Source organism: Rhincodon typus, chromosome 6 (assembly GCF_021869965.1).
Source record: "Rhincodon typus isolate 14 chromosome 6, sRhiTyp1.1, whole genome shotgun sequence".
NCBI lineage: Eukaryota > Metazoa > Chordata > Chondrichthyes > Orectolobiformes > Rhincodontidae > Rhincodon > Rhincodon typus.
Genome location: NC_063337.1, coordinates 2,372,373 through 2,393,311, shown reverse-complemented (window position 1 = coordinate 2,393,311; position 20,939 = coordinate 2,372,373). Strand labels below are relative to the sequence as shown.

At 42.9% G+C, this 20,939-nt stretch overlaps 1 protein-coding gene across 1 annotated transcript in view; it reads right to left on the bottom strand.

Moving 5' to 3' along the window:
* Positions 1–748: 748 nt before the first annotated feature.
* Positions 749–20,939, bottom strand: part of lamtor1 (late endosomal/lysosomal adaptor, MAPK and MTOR activator 1) — a 20,932-nt gene continuing 741 nt past the window's right edge. Inside the window, exons 2-5 of the mRNA XM_048598514.1 lie at positions 13,365–13,516; positions 8,557–8,634; positions 6,680–6,803; positions 749–3,858 (exon numbers count right to left, since the gene is read on the bottom strand). Coding sequence (XP_048454471.1) covers positions 3,766–3,858; positions 6,680–6,803; positions 8,557–8,634; positions 13,365–13,516 — 447 coding nt within the window. The 3' untranslated portion in view covers positions 749–3,765. The remainder of the gene's footprint in view (positions 3,859–6,679; positions 6,804–8,556; positions 8,635–13,364; positions 13,517–20,939) is intronic.

Here is a 20,939-nt window from a genome sequence, read left to right as displayed (position 1 = left end):
AATGGAAAATTGGGCAATTCTCCAATTGCAACTGGAGAATCTAGAACATATTTAAAAAACAAGGACATGGCATTTTACAAGAGATTTCTCACCACAGCAGTTTTACAGGGAGACAAAGTCAAAAGGAGTCACATAGGCACCTGGCAAAATTTAAATTCCATGCAATTTTGGAACATAAACCAGTGTAATTAATGGTGACCACAAAATGACCATTGATTTTTCTAAAAGCCACCTTGTTCAATAATGTTGTATAGGAAAGGAAATCTGCTGTCCTTGTGGGGTCTGGCCTACATGTGACTCATGCGTTTGACAGCACCTTCCAAACCCACAACCACTTCCATGTAGAAGTGGAAGGGCATCAGATATATGGGAACTTCACCACCTCCAAGTTCTCCTCTGAGAGGCTCACCATCCTGACTTGGAAATATTGCCGTTCCTTCAGTGTCGCTGGGTCAAAATCCTGGAATTCCCTCCTTAAGGGCATTGTGGGCCAACCCACAGCAGGTGGACTGCAGCGATTCAAAAAGGCAGCTCATCACCACCTACTCAAGGGCAATTAGGGATGGGCAAGAAATGCTGGCCAGCCAGTGACACTTAAATCCCACAAATGAATAGAGAAACAAAAATGTGGTTGACCCTTAACTGTCCTTTGGAACAGTAGAGGAAGTTACTCAGTTCAAGGCTAGTTAGGGATGAGCTGAATGTTGGCCTTGCCAGTGAATGCCATGAAAAGAGTAAAAAATTAAAATTATGACATACTTGGAAAGTTTATTTCAGTTCAATCCAAACAGGTTGAATTCAGCACATTTTTCTCAACATACCAGCCACACCAAACTCATACTTCCATTTGTTCAATAGATGCTGTGGTGACAATTGCTGCACCCTGCTCCACTTCTCCCCCATTCCTCCAGCAAACTGACCTAGACAGGAAGGGAGGCAGGCAATGGGAGTGCACAGTTCCACAAGCTCTGGTACCTCACTGAACTGGATGTTTACTGGACAAAGCGGGAATCATCAGGATATGCAACAGTAAAGTACACGACACATGAATCCCAAGCCTAATGTCAGCCCACATCACCACAGAGAAGGCAGGAAACCTCCCAGTGTATGATTCTCTAAACTCCTGGGTCAACAGCAAAAACAAAAGTCTGTCTGCCACAAGTGGCTGTGATCAGATAACTCCTCAAGGAACCAGGCTCAGTTGCTGGTACAATAGCGGAGGCTGGTTTCCAAGAAACCTAATGATTGTTTCGCTAAAAGGAGGAAGAGACAAGGCGATTGCAGAAAGGGTTCACTAGGAGTTAAGCACAGGGTCAAATCTGATTTTATTCCCATTTTAAAAAATCACATCATTTCCATCATGAAATCAATAGGAGACACGTAGATTTTACTGCATGAGCTGCTGTATTTTACACAGACAATATCTGCACTGCGGGCAGAGAAAAGAAAATCTTAAGTTCCACTTTATAAAGTTTTTTTTGCCTAAAACACGATGCAAACAGACCATCCCCGGTGTGGAGGTCAGTTGAAGTGTGAATGAGTTCCTCAGTTAGAGAGGGAGGGATAATGTGGAAATGAGAAAGTGATAGCCCAAAAGATTAAACAGCTGGAAATGACTGAGGATACAGGTGAGGGGAAGGGGTGGGGGAGAAGAATCTTCAAGTAAAGGGCTGTTACCTGAATCTGGTTTGAATTCAAATTGTTAACCCAATTGGACCAAAAGTGTGCTATCCTGCAGGAAGTGACTCAAGTAGAGGACAGTTTGAACTGAACATCTCTCAGTATGTGAATTGTAAGAGTTTCTAGAAAGAGTTTCAGTCACGACAGTGAACAACTGAATTTCACATACCCTTCCATCCACAGCATCCACCATCAGCAGGAACCGTTAGAACGGTAACACTGCAAGGAAAAACTAACACCGCCCCACCCCTGACAGAAGTTGAGCCATAAGCTGTTTACGACTTGGATCCTGGGTCAACTGTAAATTAAAATGCCTGGATTTTAGCCAATCTGTGGAAATGGGGCAGGTGAGAGAAAGAAATAAAAATAAGAATGATTGGCAGTAAGTGGTATGCCATGTGACATAATAAAGGGATGTGGTGAGTAAATAGGGCATAACACCCACATAATCAAACACTGGTACAAATCTAATTTATACCTCATTGTCAAAGTGAAGGGAAACAAAATGGGATTTGGGGATGAGCAGTAGCCGTGTAACAGTGCTATATTTGTCACCGCAATTTCCGAAGACTTGAATTGCCATAAAGATTTAAAGTAAATCAGGTAAGCAATTGATCCAGTAAATTAAAAATACCTTCCAAAACAGTGATTCTCTCCCAGAAACCACAGAGAGCAAACAGTTAAAGCCTGGTTTCTGGATCCGTGAAAAATCTTCTTCCAAACTAAATTAAAATTAGTTAAAATAATAATTATTTTCAATAGAATTCCAGGGAAGAAAAAGATTAGGTTCACACATCTGTAGGCCATCAGCCAGCCAGATGTGTATTGTCTTATGGAAGATTTAAACACAATCACCTCAGCAGGATTTTTTTTTTTTTTTTTTTAAAACCTGTAAGCCCCTAAAAGACATCATCTACTCATTTTTATCAAACTCCAAGGAGAAGGTTTGGATTCACAGCTAATTAATTAGTGTGAATGGGGCAAGCTGATGATTTTTGGATGACATTTGGATGCAAGTTTGTAATTGCCATCAGGACTTCAGTGAGAACAGATGGTGAGCAAGCGTGTAACATCAGCAACCCTCAGAAAAACGTCCCCAAGTTCAGCTTCTGATAGCTTCCCACCAAGTTTGTGGCATTTAGTTGTTGCCTGCATAGCTCTGGGATGAGGTTTTGGTGGTGATAAATCAACAGAAGGTGTTCATTGTGGAAAGCCTGCCCACGAACCAACACCATCTCTCTCCAATCACCTGACCTCTCAGTTGGTGAGGTCGGGAGAAGGAAAGAGACAACGTTGATCCCTTATCCCATAGCTAAGATGAAATAAACTCATCAGATAAAACTCACTTGGGGCAACGTGGAGACAGTAACACCAACAGACAACTAATTTGTTAAAATCTGCTTCCAAACCCCCATGAACCCGAGCGACATTTTCCTTTAAGCAAATAAGCAAGAGTGGTAGCAGTAGACAGGTTAGTCCCTGCATTAGCACATTAGTAACATTTGCCTCAACAACCTGAGCACAACACATGCACTGAACCCATTCCCACTCCAGGGTCAAACATTTATAAAAAGAAAATCAACTCCAAACATATTCATGACCAACAGTTCACCAGTTTTTCTCCAGAAATGGCCATTATTAGAACTTAAAAATAGTACTTCAACACAGGAAAATAGGCCAAAGGACATCTCATGATAGAAGGATGTATTTCAGGGAACAAAGGGTTAATGTCAGGTGCAATGCTTAATAAAGGAAATGCCCACTATCCCTCAGGGTGAAGATTATACAGTGTCAGTGAGTAGCAGAAATCAAATTAAAGAGAGTATGGTTAGAAGAAGGTAAACTGTGTTTCTCAAATTCTCCCCACGTCATAAACCACCTAAAGATCTTACTCAAAAGAAAACACACAATCTTGAAAAATCAAATCAGCTAAATTTACAGCACAAGGAGCTTCATTAAAAAAACTGGGCGTGATTTATGGGAGCAGATGCCCACTGGCATCAAAGGTGTCTCTAGGGCTGTCTTTGGATAGTTAGTCCCAATGTTAAAGTCTTCACAGAACCATATCCGGCACAGGTCAGGTTATCAGGGGATCGCAAATTGCACCACAAGTTCTTCCTTGGCATCCACTTTGATCTGGGAAAGAGCACTTGATGCATAGGCAGCGATTTTAGAAATCTGAGATAGGAGAAAGAGGAAATTGAAAAGAACAATTCAAAATACAGGACACACCCACAAAGACATCATTCAAACACCAGCATTAATTTCCCATCTCTAACTGCCCTCGAGATGAACCACCTTGAACCAATACAGTCCTTGAGGTGTTGGAATATCCACAACGCTGTTAATGAGGGAATATGATCCAGCAACACTGAAGGAATGACAATATATTTCCAAGTCAGTAGGAGGAGTGGCTTGGAGGGGAACTTGTGGGTGGTGGTATTCCCATGTATCTGCTGCTTTTGTCTGAGTAGTAAAGGTCACAGGTTTGGACAGTGCTGTCAATGGATTCTCGAGTTTCTGCAAAGCATCCGGTAGATGGTATACACTGTTGCTACTGTGCATCAGTGGTGAATACAGTGAAAATCAAGCAGCTGTTTTGTTCTGAATGATGCCAAACTTTGAGTGTTGGTGGAGCTGCACTATTCAGGCAAGTGGGGAGTATTCCACCATACTCCTGCCTTGTAGATGGTGGCTAGGCTTTGGTGAATCATGAGCCGATTACTTGCTACAGAATTCCTAGCCTCTGATCTGCTCTTGTAACCACTATTCACATGGCAAATCCAGTTTCTGGTCAATGGAAACCCCCAAGGGTGCTGATACTGAGATATTCAATGATGGTGATGCCATTGAATGTCAGGGAGGAATTCTCTCTTGGCAGTGATGATGATTGCCTGGTGTCAATGTTACTAATTGTCAGCCTAAACCTGGATACTGTCCACATCTTGTCACATTTGAACATGGACCACTTCAGCATCTGAAGGCTTGTGAATGTTACAGTTGTATAGGACTTTGGTTCGACCACATTTGGAATACTGCGTACAGTTCTGGTCACCACATTATCAAAAGGATGTGGATGCTTTGGAGAGGGTGCAGAGGAGGTTCACCAGGATGTTGCCTGGTATGGAGGGCGCTAGCTATGAAGAGAGGTTGAGTAGATGAGGATTATTTACATTAGAAAGACGGAGGTTGAGGGGGGACCGGATTGAGGTCTACAAAATCACGACAGATATAGACAGGGTGGATAGCAAGAAGCTTTTTCCCCAGAGTGGGGGACTCAATTACTAGGGGTCACGATTTCAAGGTGAGAGGGGAAAGTTTAAGGGAGACATGCGTGGAAAGTTCTTTACGCAGACGGTGGTGGGTGGCTGGAATGCGTTGCCAGCAGAGGTGGTAGAGGCGGGCACGATAGCGTCATATAAGACGTATCTAGACAGGTACATGAATGGGCAGGGAACAGAGGGATACAGATCCTTGGAAAATAGGCGACAGGTTTAGACAGAGGATCTGGATCGGCACAGGCTTGGAGGGCCAAAGGGCCTGTTCCTGTGCTGTAATTTTCTTTGTTCTTTGAATGGTGCTGAATATCATGCAATCATCAGCAAACATCCCATTTCTGACATTATGGAAGAAGGAAAGGTCACTGATGAAGCAGCTGAAGATGAACAGTTCTGATGACAAGTTTGACTTGTCATGTTAACTCTTTCTCTCCCCACAGATGCAGTCTGACCTTTTTTTATCCATGCACGGGACGTGGGCATCACTGGCTAGGCCAGCATTTATTGCACAACGCTAATTGCGCAGAGGGCAGTTAAGAGTCAGCTACATTGTTGTGGGTTTGAAGTCACATGTAGGCCTGACTAGGCAAGGATGGCAGATTTCTTTCCCTAAAAGGACATTAGTGAACCAGATGGGTTTTTCCTAACAATAAACAGTGGTTTCACAGTGATCATTAGACTCTCATTTCCAGATTATTCATGAATTCAAATTCTCCATCTGCCATGGTGGGATTTAAATCCAGGTCCCCAGAACATTATCTGAGTCTCTGGATTAATAGTCTCACGATAATACCAGTAGACCATTGCCTATCTGAGGAGTTTCTTTAGCAATTTCTGTTTTAGATCTCCAGCATTTGCTGTTCTTTGTTCTATTTGAATAAAGACCGGCATTTGTAATGGCAGAAGCAGAGATAGATCACCCTCTCGGCACTTCTGGCTGAAGACTGCTGCGAATGCTTAAGCCTTATCTTTTGCACGGACGTGCTGGACTCTTCCATCATGGAAGATGGGGACATTTGCATATGCTCCTCCTGTTAGCTGTTTTAGTTGTTCACTGCCATTCAAGGCTGGATGTGGCAGGATTGCAGAACTTTGATCACTGAGATCACATAATCCTATCACTTGTAGCTTATGCTGCCTGGTGCGCAAGTGGTCCTGTTTTGTAGCTTTGCGGGTTTGGCACCTCATATTTAGGAACACGTGATGCTGCTCCTGGCATTTTCCCTTCACCCTTCATTAAGCCACACTGCAATGAGTGACTGGGATTGATTTTTTTCACATCAGCCACACTCCACTCCATCACTGTGCTGGATCAATACCCCGGAATTACTTTACTGCAGTCTAGAAGTAAACAGACTGTTTTTGACTAAATTCAAACCAGAATTCCTGCCCCACCTCCAACTCACTGTTTAATGCAGTGATCTCAATACTCACTTTGTAAACGGGCCCATTCCCAGACCACTAAAGAGGAGGCCGTCAGCTGTTAAAAGGGAAAGGGGTCTTCCCACCACTCCTTACAAAAGAATAAGTTACTCCAGAACACACATGCTCCTGCTCCCCAAACACCACCAGCCAGAGAGCCTCCCTTGCAAACCTCGGCCAACCTCGTGTCTCAAAGTGATTAACACATGAAGGTAACTGAGCCACTCCTGGCTCCTTGCCCCTTTCCCCATAACACTACCTCTCACCCAAACCCTGCAACCAAAGCCAGTGTCACATACCTGCTGAATGTCTGAAGGGGGTACAGGTTCACTGGCCAGAACTTGGTGTGGTTGGTTGGTCAACGTTGGCAGGGAGGTGACTCGCTTACACTGTGTCGATCCACTGATCATTGCTAACCTTGTGCTGAAACAAATAATCAATGCAGGGAGTTATAATTAATCCCCACATCAAAACATACTCAGGCCATTACACCTGTGCCAACTGCTTGAAGAAACTGTTTAATAATTTGGATCCCAACACTTCAACCTATGGAAACTGTTTGCCTTCACAAATTTCTCCTGTGCCCTTTTGAAATGGGATTATTGAATCGGTTACTGCTACCTTTTGAGGTAGCATGATCCAGATTATAACTCATTAGTCACAAAGTATCCCACTAGTTCTGTTGGAATTCATCAGTTATCAGGCAAGTTACAGGGAAATTTAGCGTGCAGGAATTTGCATTACAATCTTAAAAGGACATCATTCTTGAAATTCGGGCATCGCTGGCTGGTCTAGATTTATTGACCACCCCTGACTACCCTGGAAACAAAATTGGAGATGAGCTGCATTCTTGTGTGTTCCAGATTTTAACTTGGACAGCAAAGGAATGGTGACATAATTCTAAATCAGGATGATATGGAGCTTGGAGTGGCACTTGTAGAAGTTGCTGCACGTTAGATTAACCACCTGGCTGGGACATCCAATTCTCACCACTCTCTAGATAAATTTTTCCCGAGTTCCTATTGGAATTATTTGTGACTGTCTTACATTAATTGATTCCCTAACTCTGCAGGTAACATCAACCTTCAACAACTCCTTACAAGTCAGGAAGATGACATAGAAACAGAATATAGGAGTGGGAAGCAGCCATTCAGCCCTTCACAGAGGAATATAGGCAACGTGAGTAGGCAAAAAGTTGGCAGAAGGAATATGATGTGGGAAAATATGAGGCTATGCACTTTGGCATGAAGAATGGAGGAGTCAATATTACTTAAATGGAAAGTAGTGCAGAAAGCTACAGCATCTGGAAGTCATTGTGCATAAAGCTAGTGTACAAGTTCAATAGGTAATAGCGAAAGCAAATGGAATGTTGGCTTTTATTTCAAAGGGAAGGGAGTATAAACATAGGCAAGTCTTGCTAAAATTTTTCAAGGCACGACTCAGACCACACTTGTAATACTGTGACAGTTTTGGATCCCTTATCTAAGGAAAGATACACTGGCATTGGAGACAGAACATTCACTAGATTGACCTCGGGTGTGCAGGGACTCTCTTATGAGGAGAGGTTGAGTAATTTGGGAGTTTAGAAGAATGAGAGGTGACTTCATTGCAATATATGATTCTTAGGGGACTTGACTGGGGAGATGCGGGTTCCCCTTGTGGGAGAGTCTAGGACGAGAATAAGGGGTTGCATATTCAAGACAGATCAGTAGGAATTTCTTCTCTCAAAGAGTAATGAATCTGCAGTAAAGAATTCCACAGAGGGCTGTCAAGGATCATGAAGTATATTCAAAGCTGAGATAGACAGACTTAATCAGTAAGGGAATCAAGACATATGGGAGAAACAGCAGGAATGTGGAGTTGAGGTTTATCAAATCAGCCATGTTGTCACTGACTAGCAAAGCAAATTTGATGGGCTGATTGGCCCACTTCTGCCCTTATGTCAAACTTGAAATTCTCAGATATCTCCCCTTTAAATTGGATGTAAATGTTCCAACAGCTTCTATTTCAACAAGCAACAGTGGGGTTCTCAAGCTATTTCAAATAAAGCATAACCAGCAGCAAATTCAAAACAAATCCCGCCCAGTATACATCACAAGTCTAACGTGGCTGCTATATTTGGCCAAACGAGAGTCTGTTCACTTGTGGCTCTTTAAGGTAAGCAGCTGTCCCTCACCTGTACTGTCGTGCGCGATCCATGTACTCGTGCTGCTCCATTCCCTGGGAATCTGCTGCCGACACATCGATGATGTTACTGGGGGTGGAACAACAAGTACATTAGCAAGCTGCAGCAGGGAACTGTGTTCGTTCTTGCTTCTGAACATCTCGTGCATGCTCTTTAGTTAAATGGCCTGAACAGAAACGCAGATGCAAAAGAAAAATACACACACATGCGGGAAGTGACCAATTGATGCCATCTACATAGCAGCTTCACAGGAACCTTAACACCTCCACCCAACCTCTCACCCATCCCTGCCCCTTTCAGAAAGGAAGCGAGGGATGGAACGTAAAAACTTGGACAAATACTCCTGAAATCCCAAAGGACACCCAGATAAGGAGTAAATAGTCAGCGAGAATAAATAGAATTTGCACAGCATAAGCCATTCAGCCCAACTAGCCCATGACGACATTGATGCTCTATATCGGTCTTCTGCCACCATTAGCCTACCTTTCCATTTTGTTCTTCCTTGTATTTTGTTCAGCTTCACTTTAAATACATCTACACTATACACACCAACCACATCCTCCCCACTCCGAGTGGGGATGTTTCTCCTGAATTCCCATTTATATTCATGAGTGACTGCTTTATATTTATTAAATAGGGAGGGTTGGTAAATAGAGGGAGTCACAGAGGTCTACAGCCCAGAAAAGGGCCCTTCAGCCCATCAAGTCTAAGTTCTGAGGAAGGGTGACCAGACCCGAAATGTTAACTCTTTATTTCCTTCACAGATGCTGCCAGACCTGCTGAGCTTTTCCAGCAACTTCTGTTTTTGTTCCATCAAGTCTGTGTTGGTTAAAAACAATAACAAGTGTGTGGGGTTTGTTTTGCATCCACTTTTCTTTTCAGGCCAAATCTGTACTGCTTGTGACATCCACTGCTAATGCCAAGTGACGCTAACTATCTGCGATTGATCAATTAGCAGAAATAAGATAATTGGTAGAGGAACACGGGTGGTAAAGAAAAATATATTTAACTGTCTGGTTGCAAATGGGAACACTCGCAACCTGCCCGGATTGAGACTGGAAGCAGAATTAATAACAGCTTTCAAAAGTGAACTAGGTACATACTGGACAGTACATATAGGCTTAAAGAGAGTGTTAATTAGATAGTTCTTTCAAAGAGGTACACTGGCCCTGATCCAGACAGATCAGTTAATGTTTGGTTTGATTTGATTTATTATTGCCACACATACCGAGATACAGTGAAAAGTATTGTCCTGCGCGGTATCCAGACAAATCATACCTTACATAATTACATCAGGGTAATAAAACACAATGCAGAATACAGTGTTACAGCTACAGAGAAGAGGCAGAGAAAGATCAAACCGCACATGAGAGGTCCAGTCATAAGTCTGACAACAGCAGGAAAGAAGCTGTTCTTCAATCTGTTGGTACAGGTGTTTAAACTTTTACATCTTCTGCCTTATGGAAGAGAGTATAACTGGGATGGTAGGAATCTTTGATTATGTTGGCTGCTTTCCCGAGGCAGTGGGAAGTGTGGACAGAGTCAGTGGAAGGAACACTGGTTTTCATGATGAACTGGGCCACATTCACAACTCTAATTTCTTGCAGTCTTGGGCAGTCTTTGTTACTTTACATGCATTTTCTACCACAAACATTAACATCGTCTCTACACCTTTCCAAGGGAACAGCCTTGTCATCTGAAAATTCTCTTCCAAGCCTTGCCTTTTCCCAAGGAAAGCCTATCAACTTGGTCAATTTTTCTGGTCATTTTAATTCCTCATTTAACAACTTCCTTTTCAGTCTGGCATCTTGGATGCTCATTCTCTATTGACCTTCTCCAGTGCCTCAGTGACTGATTGGACAGCTTTTCACTCAATGGGATTGGATCAATAGAGTTACATTTAATGTGTCCAGAATTCAACACAAAGTGACCTTCACAATTGTTGCATCTCCAACAGAAACATTACTTGGACGTTGGACACAAGAGGCTGAAGTCAAGTATATTTAGAAAAAGCTGTATCTGTCCAGGGAGTGTTTAATGGGAACAACGAAGGAGCTTTACTTTCAGCATTAGTTTAGTAGAGAAAGCTTTAAATCTGTACCTATCCCCATACTGTTCCTGCCCTGGGAGCATTCAATGGGAACAATACAAAAAGATAATTTTACTTTCGGTTTAAAAAAGTAGAGGGAGCTGTATCTAACCCAATGCCGTACCTGTCCTGGGAGTGTTTGACAGAGACAGCGTAGGAGGAGCTTGACGTTCACCTTATTCTATCTAGCTACACGCTGTACCGGCCCTGGGGAATGTTTGATGGGGAAGAGAGTAGCGGCAGCTTTACTTTCAGTTTAAATGAGCAGAGGCAGCTTTACTCTTTATCTAAGCCGTTGTTATGCTTGTCCTGGTAGTGGTTGATGCGAACAGTGTGGAGGAAGTTAGAATCTCTATTTAACCCCACGCTGTAGCTGCACAAAATGCTAGCATGCAAGTTCAATAGGTAATAGGGATAGCTAATGGACTGTGGGTCTTTATTTGAAAATTGAAAAGGCTTGTTAAAACTACACAGACACTAATTAGACCACACCTAGAATATTGTGAATAGTTTTGATCCCCTTCTCGAAAGAAATACATACTGACATTACAGACAATCCAGAAAAGGTCTACCACATTGATGCCAGCTGTGGAGGGATTTTCTTATGAGGATAGGTTGAGTAGATTGGGCCTGTATGTGTTGCAGTTAGAAAAATGAGGGAAGACCTTGCAGAAACTACAAGATTCTTAGGGGTCTTGACAAGGTAGATACAGAAAGGTTATTTCCCCTGTGGGTGGGACTAGGACCAGAGGGCATAACTTCAGTCAGGGTTCACATAAGATAAGGTTTCTAAAAGGTTATTTAAAAACCTAAAACCTTTAAAAAGGTTTTTAGTCTGTTTATGGTCACCATGCCTGTTATCTTTTCAACTGCAGATTAAACTGAATTTACCATTTCACCAGCTGTCATGGTGGGATTCAAACCCACGTCCCCAGAGCATTGGCCTAGGCCTCTGGATCGCTGATCCGGTGGTATTACCACCATACTCCATCTCTGCCAGCTGTTGTGATTTCAGGAGAGTGCTAGGTTAGGACCAAACAGAGGAATAACCGGAAGGGCAAGGAAATAAACCTCAACCAGTTGCATTGAGGGCAAGATAAAGGTCTCTCTGATCCTTGAGTCAGTGTATGGATACAATTGGAAAAATACGATCATCAAAACCTGGAAACAAAAAGCAATGAAATGCAAAGTGCGTGCCAGACACTGGAGGAATATGTCAAACAAGCAAACAATTTTCAACAGGCAAGGTACCAATCACGCTTAGCCAGCCCATGCTGCAAAACTCAAAGCAGTATCTAATGCTACATATGATTCTGCAACAGGATTATTTAGCAAATGTAGTCCAGAATGTGCAACATATTACACTGAACCAATTTAGGATTGCCTGTCAAGTTCAGTGCAGCACGTGTATGCTGGAAGTTACATACAACACAGGGCCTTCTCTGCAGACAGAGAAAACATGTACTCATACTGTACCTGTTTCAGTTTAACAAAACAGTTGACAGTCATTCCCTGGTTCACTTCAAAAGTGTTAGAAACACATTCTATTTTCTGCATTCAAACCCTTAACTTACTGGGTATTGTTTCATTTTTGTCTATTTTTCCCACCTATAACATACTGCAGAGCTGTGTTGTGTTGTCTTCTCTTGTCCAATTGCTATCTAAACCCGAGTTTGCAATAAGGGGGATATCATATAATCCTGCCTATCATCCTAAGCAGTTTATTTGATAACCGGTTTTGCTGGTTATCCTAAGATTACATTTCTTCTTGAAATGCACGTTGTTATTGTGTTTATTGAAGAAACCTGATAGAAGTCTTTTGTTCTACTAATAGGGAGAGAAAAACTGACCAATTTTGGTGATTACATTAGACATTTTGGTACAGCGTTTGGAGTAATACCACTGGATTTCCAGCTGACTCTTGCTGTCAGAGTTACATTGACCAAATTCAACTGTCTAGTATAAAATTAAAACAATGCTTGGTAGTAAACTCAGTCATCATCTAACAGCCATATCCTCTACAGCAAAACTTTTATCAGAGTCCACTTGCCAATCAGCAGTCTCCTCTCACAGGTATAAATATTTACCTTTTTAACTGTTATTTCTTGCAAAGTGCCCTGATGAATGCAAGATAAAAACCTCAACTAAACAGGTGTTTGATCAGTAATACTCAAGTTGTGCAATGCCAAACCAACTATCTGCAGTTTTTCTTGTTTAAGGAGGGAGGCAAGAGCAAGAAATAGCAGAGCAGTTGTGTCATGGGCCAAACACCTGTCATTGGCACAGACAAACAGAGGATCCAGGCAGGGATCTGGTAACGACACGTGAGGGGTGCAGACTGGAGAGAGTACAAATTGCTGACAGCTCCCTATAACCTTGGCCAAGTGGTTAATCCAAAGGCCAGTAAATGCAAACAGCTGTTGGGCCACTCATGGGAGTTGGGGGGGGGGGGGGGGGGGGGGGGGGGGATGGTTTTTTTTTTAAAAAACTACCCAGTACAGTCAGGGATCATAGCCAATCTTCTGGAAAATCAAGGAAAGGGGGACTGGGGCCGAATGCTGAAAAAGTTGTTATTGGTGAACTTGGAACAGACTGGAAATGGAAACCGAGGCCCTCACCCAAAGCAGATAGATTTATGCATTTGCTTTCTCCCTCAGGGCCACACATACTTGCAGTGTGCTGACTCACTCACTAGAAGGTCAGTACTCACTGTGCTGTTTTGCTGAGAATAGTGTTAAGGAGAGCTTGTTCATCTGGGAAACGGGAAGAAGGAATACTGCGATAGTTGGGTTCAGTGCCACCTGATGATTTGCTGGCAGCGTTGGCTACAGGGATAAGCAGTGGTTTTCCTTCCTCACGATCCTGGACACAGGGAAAGGGAAAAATGTAAAACATGAACACTGGAGTATTCAGGCTCCATATCACAAACACCTTCCATCAGCATTCATTAACACAACAAAAACAAATCAATGACATTTCCCGACACACAGCCGCTCTGATGATCTGCGCAATGCAATCGGTACTGGCCTCCTGTTCCAGAGATCACTGCCGCACTTAGACCTCAAGGTTCCTCACAGCAGCAAAGAAAATACCGGGAACACTGAACATCAACACAGCCCTAGGCCCTACCTTAACTCATGTTAACTGATGGGGTGTCGGGGGAGGATGGGGGGGTTGGGGAAGAGGTGCAATGGGAGGGGAGAGTGAGAGAAAAAAAAAGAGGCTGAGTGGTAACGTCACTATACTTGTGATTCAGAGGCACAGGCTGAAGCTGTGGGGCCGCAGCAGTTCAAATCCCACCAGGACAGTTGGCAGAATTTAATTATACTTCATAAGTGAGAAAATTAATAAATTCAAATGATTAAAAAAAATCTGAAACTTTTCCATATTTTTCCTTAAGCCTCTCTTCATAGCTAAACTCTATTCCCTGGTGAATTCATATCTTGGCGAATCTCCTCAGCACCCGCTCCTGTCTAATCCCATTTTACTATTGTGCAGTGACCAGAACTGCACACAGTACTCCAAAGTCCTGTACAGCTCCAACATAACTTCCACACTCTTAGAATCTGTAGAATTGATAAAGGTAAGTGTCCTGTAAGCCTTATCCACTCTTTCCATGCTGTCAACCTCTGACTATAATGCAGCTCTGGGAGCACCAGCCCAGGTTGTGGGGCTCAAGTCTCTGATGTAGCTTGAAAAATCCCAATTTTCTACTTCACAAGGCACTGTGCAGCATTGTTTTCACAGCAGGTCTTAAAATTGCCCTTGGTTTAACAAATGATACTATCAGGATCCAAAAACTGTTTTAGTTACACATTCAAAGGAAGAGGGTGTCTCTGGCAAAGCCAGCATGTATTGCCCAGAGGCAAGTTAAGTGTCAACCACATTGCTGTGGGACTGAGGCCACACCAGGCAGGGATGGCAGTTTCCTTCCCTAAAGGACATTAGTGAACCAGATGAGTTTTTCCTTACAATTGACAATGGGTTCACGGTCATCATTAGACCCTTTAATTCCAGATATTTATTGAATTCAAATTCCACCAGCTACTGTGCCAGGATTTGAACCCAGGTCCCCAGAACACGACCTGAATCTCTGGATTAACAAGCAATAATACCATTAGGCCATTGCCTATCCTGAATAAGAAATCCAGAGAGCTAGTCTCTCTTTTGGTCAAAAACCAAAAGAAAAACCGTAAATTTATCAGGAAAACAAAGCCTGCCTTTTTATCGTTCATATGATGTGGACACTGGTGACAAGGCTGGTATTTATGGCCCACCCCAGAATGCCTTCAAAGGAGGTGGCAGTGAATAGCTTTAATGAAAAAAAATACTCCAAACACTACAGGTTCTGATGAAAGGTCATTAATCTGCAGTGTTGAACCAGCTGAATATTTCCAGCATTTTCTGCTTTTGTTTCAGATTTCCAATTTCAGATCTGCAGCATTCTGATTTGGGTGCAAATGACTAGATAGGTCATTTCACAAAGGAGTTAAAACAAGAACTAGGAATAGGCCAGTCAGCCCCACCAGCCTGCTCTGCTATTTGCTAAAATTCACAGCTCATCTGATCATGGCTTCACTTTTCTATCTACCCCCAAAATAGGTGACAAGGGTGGGACCAGGCAGCCCAGGGCTGCTAGACAGCCTACTTCCAAAGCAGGCTTTCTACATAACATTCACAGGGAGCTAAGAAAGCAAAGAAGAGGGACAGAGATCATAAAGATATAGCAGCAGAATAGGCCATTCAGCCCAGAGTCTACTCCACCATACCATTCAGAGATCATGGCTGATCAGATAATCCTCAATTCCACCTTCCTGCCTTTTCCCCATAACTCTCAATTCCCTTACTGATTACAAGTCTGTCTCAGCCTTGAATATAATTAACAACGCAGCCTCAACAACCCTCTGCGGTAAAGATTTTCACATATTTACTGCCCTCAGAAGACATTCCTTTTCAGCTCTCACTTAAAAGGGCAACTCCTTATTCTGAGATAATGCCCTCTGGTCCCACAGGGGAGAAACAACCTCTCCACATCTAATCTGTCAAGTCCTCCAAGAATTGTGCATGATTCAATAAGGTTACTTTTCATTAATTTAAACTCCAGTGAATACAGACTCAATCCACTCAACCTCTCCTCACAAGACAGTCCTTCCAAACCTGCTATCAGTACAGTGAACATTTGCTGGACTATGTCAATATACCGTCCTTACATAAGGGGCTTAAAATCCTCTCATTCTAGTTACCTTGGCTAATGGCTTATATAATTTTAATAAGAGACCCACCCCCACTTTCAAAATCTCCAAAATCCCTTTGTGCTGCAGCTGTCTGCAGTCCTTCTCCATTTAAATGATATTCAGTTGCTCTCTTCTGCCAAAGTGCATAACTTAACATTTTCCCACATGATATTCCATCTGCCAAACTTTTGCCCATTCACTTAACCTGTCTATGTCCCTCTGCAGTCACCCTTACGATTTGCCTTCCCACCTATTATCGTACAATAATAAAGATAAAACATTCACTTTCCTCATCCAAGTCATTAATATGTCGTGAATAATTGTGGTCCCAACACTGATTCCTGCAGCACACCACCAGTTACCACCCTGAAAATGCCCCCCTTATTCAAACACTGTCTATTAATTAGCCAATCCTCTATCCATGTTAATATACTCCCTCCAAGACCACAAGCTCTTATCTCAAGTAGTCTAAGGTGTGATACCTAAATGCCTTGTCAAAGTCCAAATGCGTCCAGTATCTATCTTGCCTGTTACATCCTCAAAGAATTGTAATGAATCTGTCAGGCATAATTTCCCTTTGTGACACCATGCCAACTCTGCTTGGTCATATTATGCACTTATAAATGCTCTGCCATTCTATCCTTTCTAACAGACACTAACATTTTCCCAATAGCAAGATGTTAAGCTAACTGGCCTATAGTCACTGTGTTTTTGTCTCCTTCCCTTTATAAAGAGCGGCGTTATATTGACATTTTTCCAATCCTTTGGGACTTCTCCAGAATCTAAGGATTCCTAAGAGATTACTACCAGCAAATTCATTATCTCTGCAGCTACTTCCTTGAATATTTTCATCAGGTCCAGGGAACATACTGATCTTTAGCTCCATTTATTTCACTCACACTTTTTCTCCAATGGTAGTTAATGTATTTACTTCCTGACCTTTTGCCTCTTGAATATTTAGTAACTTCAGAATGCTATTCGTGTCTTCTCGTGTGAAAAACGATGCCTGATACAAAGGATTTATTGAACCCTTCTGCTATTTTCTGCTTCCCCATTATTTCCCCAGGCTTATTCTCTAAGGGGCCTTTGGCCTCTCTCTTCCTTTTTACATCTTTAAAGCAGAGGGTCAACACAAGACTAGCAGCTAACAAAAACAAGAGGGATGGGCTCACGAAGACCGAAAGAGTGACCAAAAAGTTAGTGACTGAGTTCAAGGGCATAGGTAGGACACTTGTCATTCTTTACAAAGGAAAAGAAATGCTGCCAGAGAGTAAGAGTGAAAGAGAAGGCAGTTGTGACAAAACAGGCTAAAACTGATGAAGAGGAAGTATTAGAAGTCATTTACCAGGACTAGGTATGTTCACAATCAAGGAGGGAAGTAAAGGAAATTGCAGACAGTTGCAATAATCTTCCAACCCTCTGTAGATACAGGGGTGTTGCCAAAGGACTGGAGAACTGTAAACGCTACACCCTTGCTCAAAAGGGACTTAAAGGGAAGTCCTGCAGTTACTGGTCAGTTATCTTAACACTGGAGGTGGGAAAGCTATGAGAAACAATAATCCAGCACAAAATTAACACATTCAGGAGACTGTGGATAAATTAGGAACGCTGGCATGATTTGTCAAAGGCAAATTGAGTTTGGTTCTGATAAAACATTAACTCTTTCTCCAGAGATGCTACCTGACCCAATGAGCATTTCCAGCAATTTTGATTTTATTGTACATTTACTTATCATTTGAGGTTTTAAAGAGGTGACAAACAGGGTCGATAGCTACACAGGCTTCAAAAAGGCATTTCATAAAGTGCTACAAAACACGGGCCGGTCAGCAAAGTTGATGCCCATGGAATAAAACAGGCCACAGATAAATGGAGATAGTATGTGGCCTCCTCTACATTGGGGAGACCAAGCGGAGGCTCGGAGACTGCTTTGTAGAGCACCTGCACTCTGTTCGCGAGAAACGACAACACCTTCCAGTCTCGAACCACTTAAACACCCCCTCCCACCCCCTGGACAACGTGTCCATCCTGGGCCTCCTCCAGCATCACAATGATACCACCCACAACCTGGAGGAGCAGCAGCACCTCATATTCCGCCTCAGGAGCCTACAGCCCAATGGTCTAAACATGGCTTTTACCAGTTTAAAATTTCCCCACACTCCGGCCTCATCCCATGACCAACCCTCCCTCTTATCCCCGCCTCCTTGACCTGACACAACCTGTTCGTCTTCTCTCCCACCTATCCGCTCCTCCCACCTCACTGACCAATCCCCACCACTGCCTACCTGCACTCACCTATCACCATCCCACCTACCTTCCCCAACCCCACCCCTCCTCTATTTATTTCCCAGCTCCCTTCCCCTCCGCCATTTCTGAAGAAGGGTCCTGACCCAAAACATCAGCTTTCCTGTTCCTCTGATGCTGTATTCCTCTAGCTCCACGCTGTTATCACAGAAAAATGGATACAAGTTCAGCTGAGTGACAGTAAACAGGGTGTAATGGTGAACAGTTCTATTGTGTCTTGGAAAGTGGCTCATGGTGGGAATTCCCAGGGTCAGTCCCCAACTACTGCTTTTGACATATTAGGGTTGTTGACTTTGCTGCGTTGAGCAAAATTTCAAATACTGCATATGATTCAAACCCTGCAAACATTGAATTGGAGGAGAATGATGCAATTTAAGAGAAAGCAAACAGTGAAATAGCTTCAAGAAGCCAAGTGACCCACATCAGCTCCTAATGTGTATGAAGGAAAGCTTTCTTACACAACAAGTGGTCAGGATCTGGGAGACACTAAGAGTATGGTGGAGACAGATTCAATAACGTTTTTCATAAGATGACCAGATATGCACTTGAAGGGGCAAGGTTTACAGTGCTATGGGGAAAGGATGGTGGAGTGCCACAGACTAATATGCTCTTCCAGGGAGCTGGTATGGACACAAAGGACTGAATGGACTCTGTGCGATAACCTTTCTATGATTAAGAATAGACAAAATAGGTAGATTGGCCATGAAGCCTTTAAAGCTTGCTCCATTATTGGTCTAGATCATGGCTGATTTACTACACCAACACCATTTTCCTGCAAGTTACATATCATCTGCAACATCTTTAATATTTAGAAATCTATCGATTTGTGCATGGAGTTATTTTATTCACTTATTATGTGAGCATTGCTGGTTGGGACAGCATTCATTGCCCATCCCTCCGTTCTCAATGAACTGTCCCTTAGTCTGAGACACCTTTCCCTGGATTAGACCCTAGAGTCTGGGGAAACATCCTTTTTGCATCTATTCTGTTCATCCATCTAAGGATTTTCTAAGTTTCACCTTTCATTCTTCTAAACTCCAGAGCATACTCATCCAGTCTCCTCAAACTCTCCTCACAGGATAATCTCAACATCCTAGGAATCTGTCCTGTGACCCTCCATTGCACTCCCTTTGTGTATATCCTTTCTTCAATAAAGGAGACAAAAACTGTACACAAACAGTTAAGGTAAAGTCTCATCACAGCTCTATATAATTATAGCAAGGCAGGCACCTTTACTCCTGTAATCTAATAATCTTGTTATAAAGGCGAACATACTATTACTGTCACAATTACTTGCTGTACCTGCTTGTGATCAGTAACTTATGAACAAGGTCTCCTTGGGCATCAGCACTTCAAACCTTGCGAACTTGGTGGAATTCCTACTTTTGGTTGGGTTTTTCAGCAAGGCCAGTTATGACTTCATGGATAGTGTCCTAACTTCTGTCAGGAGAATGTGCTTCCAGTCCCTCTCCACATCTTTGAATATAAAAATCAGTCAATGGTCCAAGTGCAGTAATCAGGGAGTGCTGCATTCAGTGACACCATCTTTCAGGTGAAATGTTAAACCAAGGACCTAGCACAATAAAAAGGTTTCCTGGCCATAATGAAATTCTTGTGCGAGGGATCTTAGCATGCACAAATCTGGTCTCATTTCCTATCTTGCAATGGAGACTACCTTGGAGGAAATGCTTCATTTGTGTCACAGAAATACAAAAACTTCTTAGTCATAGACAGCTGACAGGGCAGAAAAAGGCTATTCGGCCCATCCTGTTGGTACTAGCCAAACAAACAATCACCACCTGGCCTAACCATATCTTCTAGCATTTGGAATCTTCCTATGAGTTTTACTGAAACAAGTAAATCACACCACATCCTGGTTTTGGGAACTCTAGATTTCCAAGATAAGAATTAGAGGCTCTTGTTCAGCAGAGTTAAGGTATAATAAGTGAGATCAGCTCTGCAAGGCAACCCAGTGAGCTGATTTACTTGGCGATCAGTCTGAGTTTACCTCGGTTACTTGTCTGCAACTAACTGGCATTATTAACCCCTCAGAGACCAGCGTGGACAAAAAAAATGATCCTGGAGACAGGCCATCAACCCACCTTTTCTATTCTCACCAAATTGTAGAACCCAACAGCAAAAAACACAGAATTTCCAACCTATTAATTTCTCCTGGCATTTCCTCTAGGAAGGGAAGGTTGAAAGGCCATGTGAAACAGGAGTTTTCAAATCATTTAAGAGGGTTTGAAGAGAGCATAACGGTCACACAATCCTAACAGGGAATTCAAAAGAAAGGTATCCATCCAGACAGTAGTTAAGAATGTGGACCTCACAACCATGTGATTAATCTAACAGAGCACTCATCCAAACCCCAAACCATCCTGCATTAGAAATACGTCACCATTCCTTCACTATCAAAATCCTAGACAACAAAGACTTTAAAGCATGTAAAAAGCAGCTTATCAACTTCAGCAAGTCACACCCACACCCAGGGGCAAAATAAAGTTTCAGGAGAGCAAGAGATCCCAGTGAACACAGCTGACAAGGCTTGGCATTCATTTGGTACCTGGAAAAATCAGATAAACTCTGACATCAAACCAAAAAGGTCAGGGAAGCATAACCCCACACACCAACCCCTCCAATCCAGGATGAATGGTGGGGGGGGGGTGGGGGGGGGGGGGGGGGTTTAACCCCCCACCCAGAACCCCCCCCAAGCGGGAGGATTGGGGGGGGGGGGCGAGCACGGAACA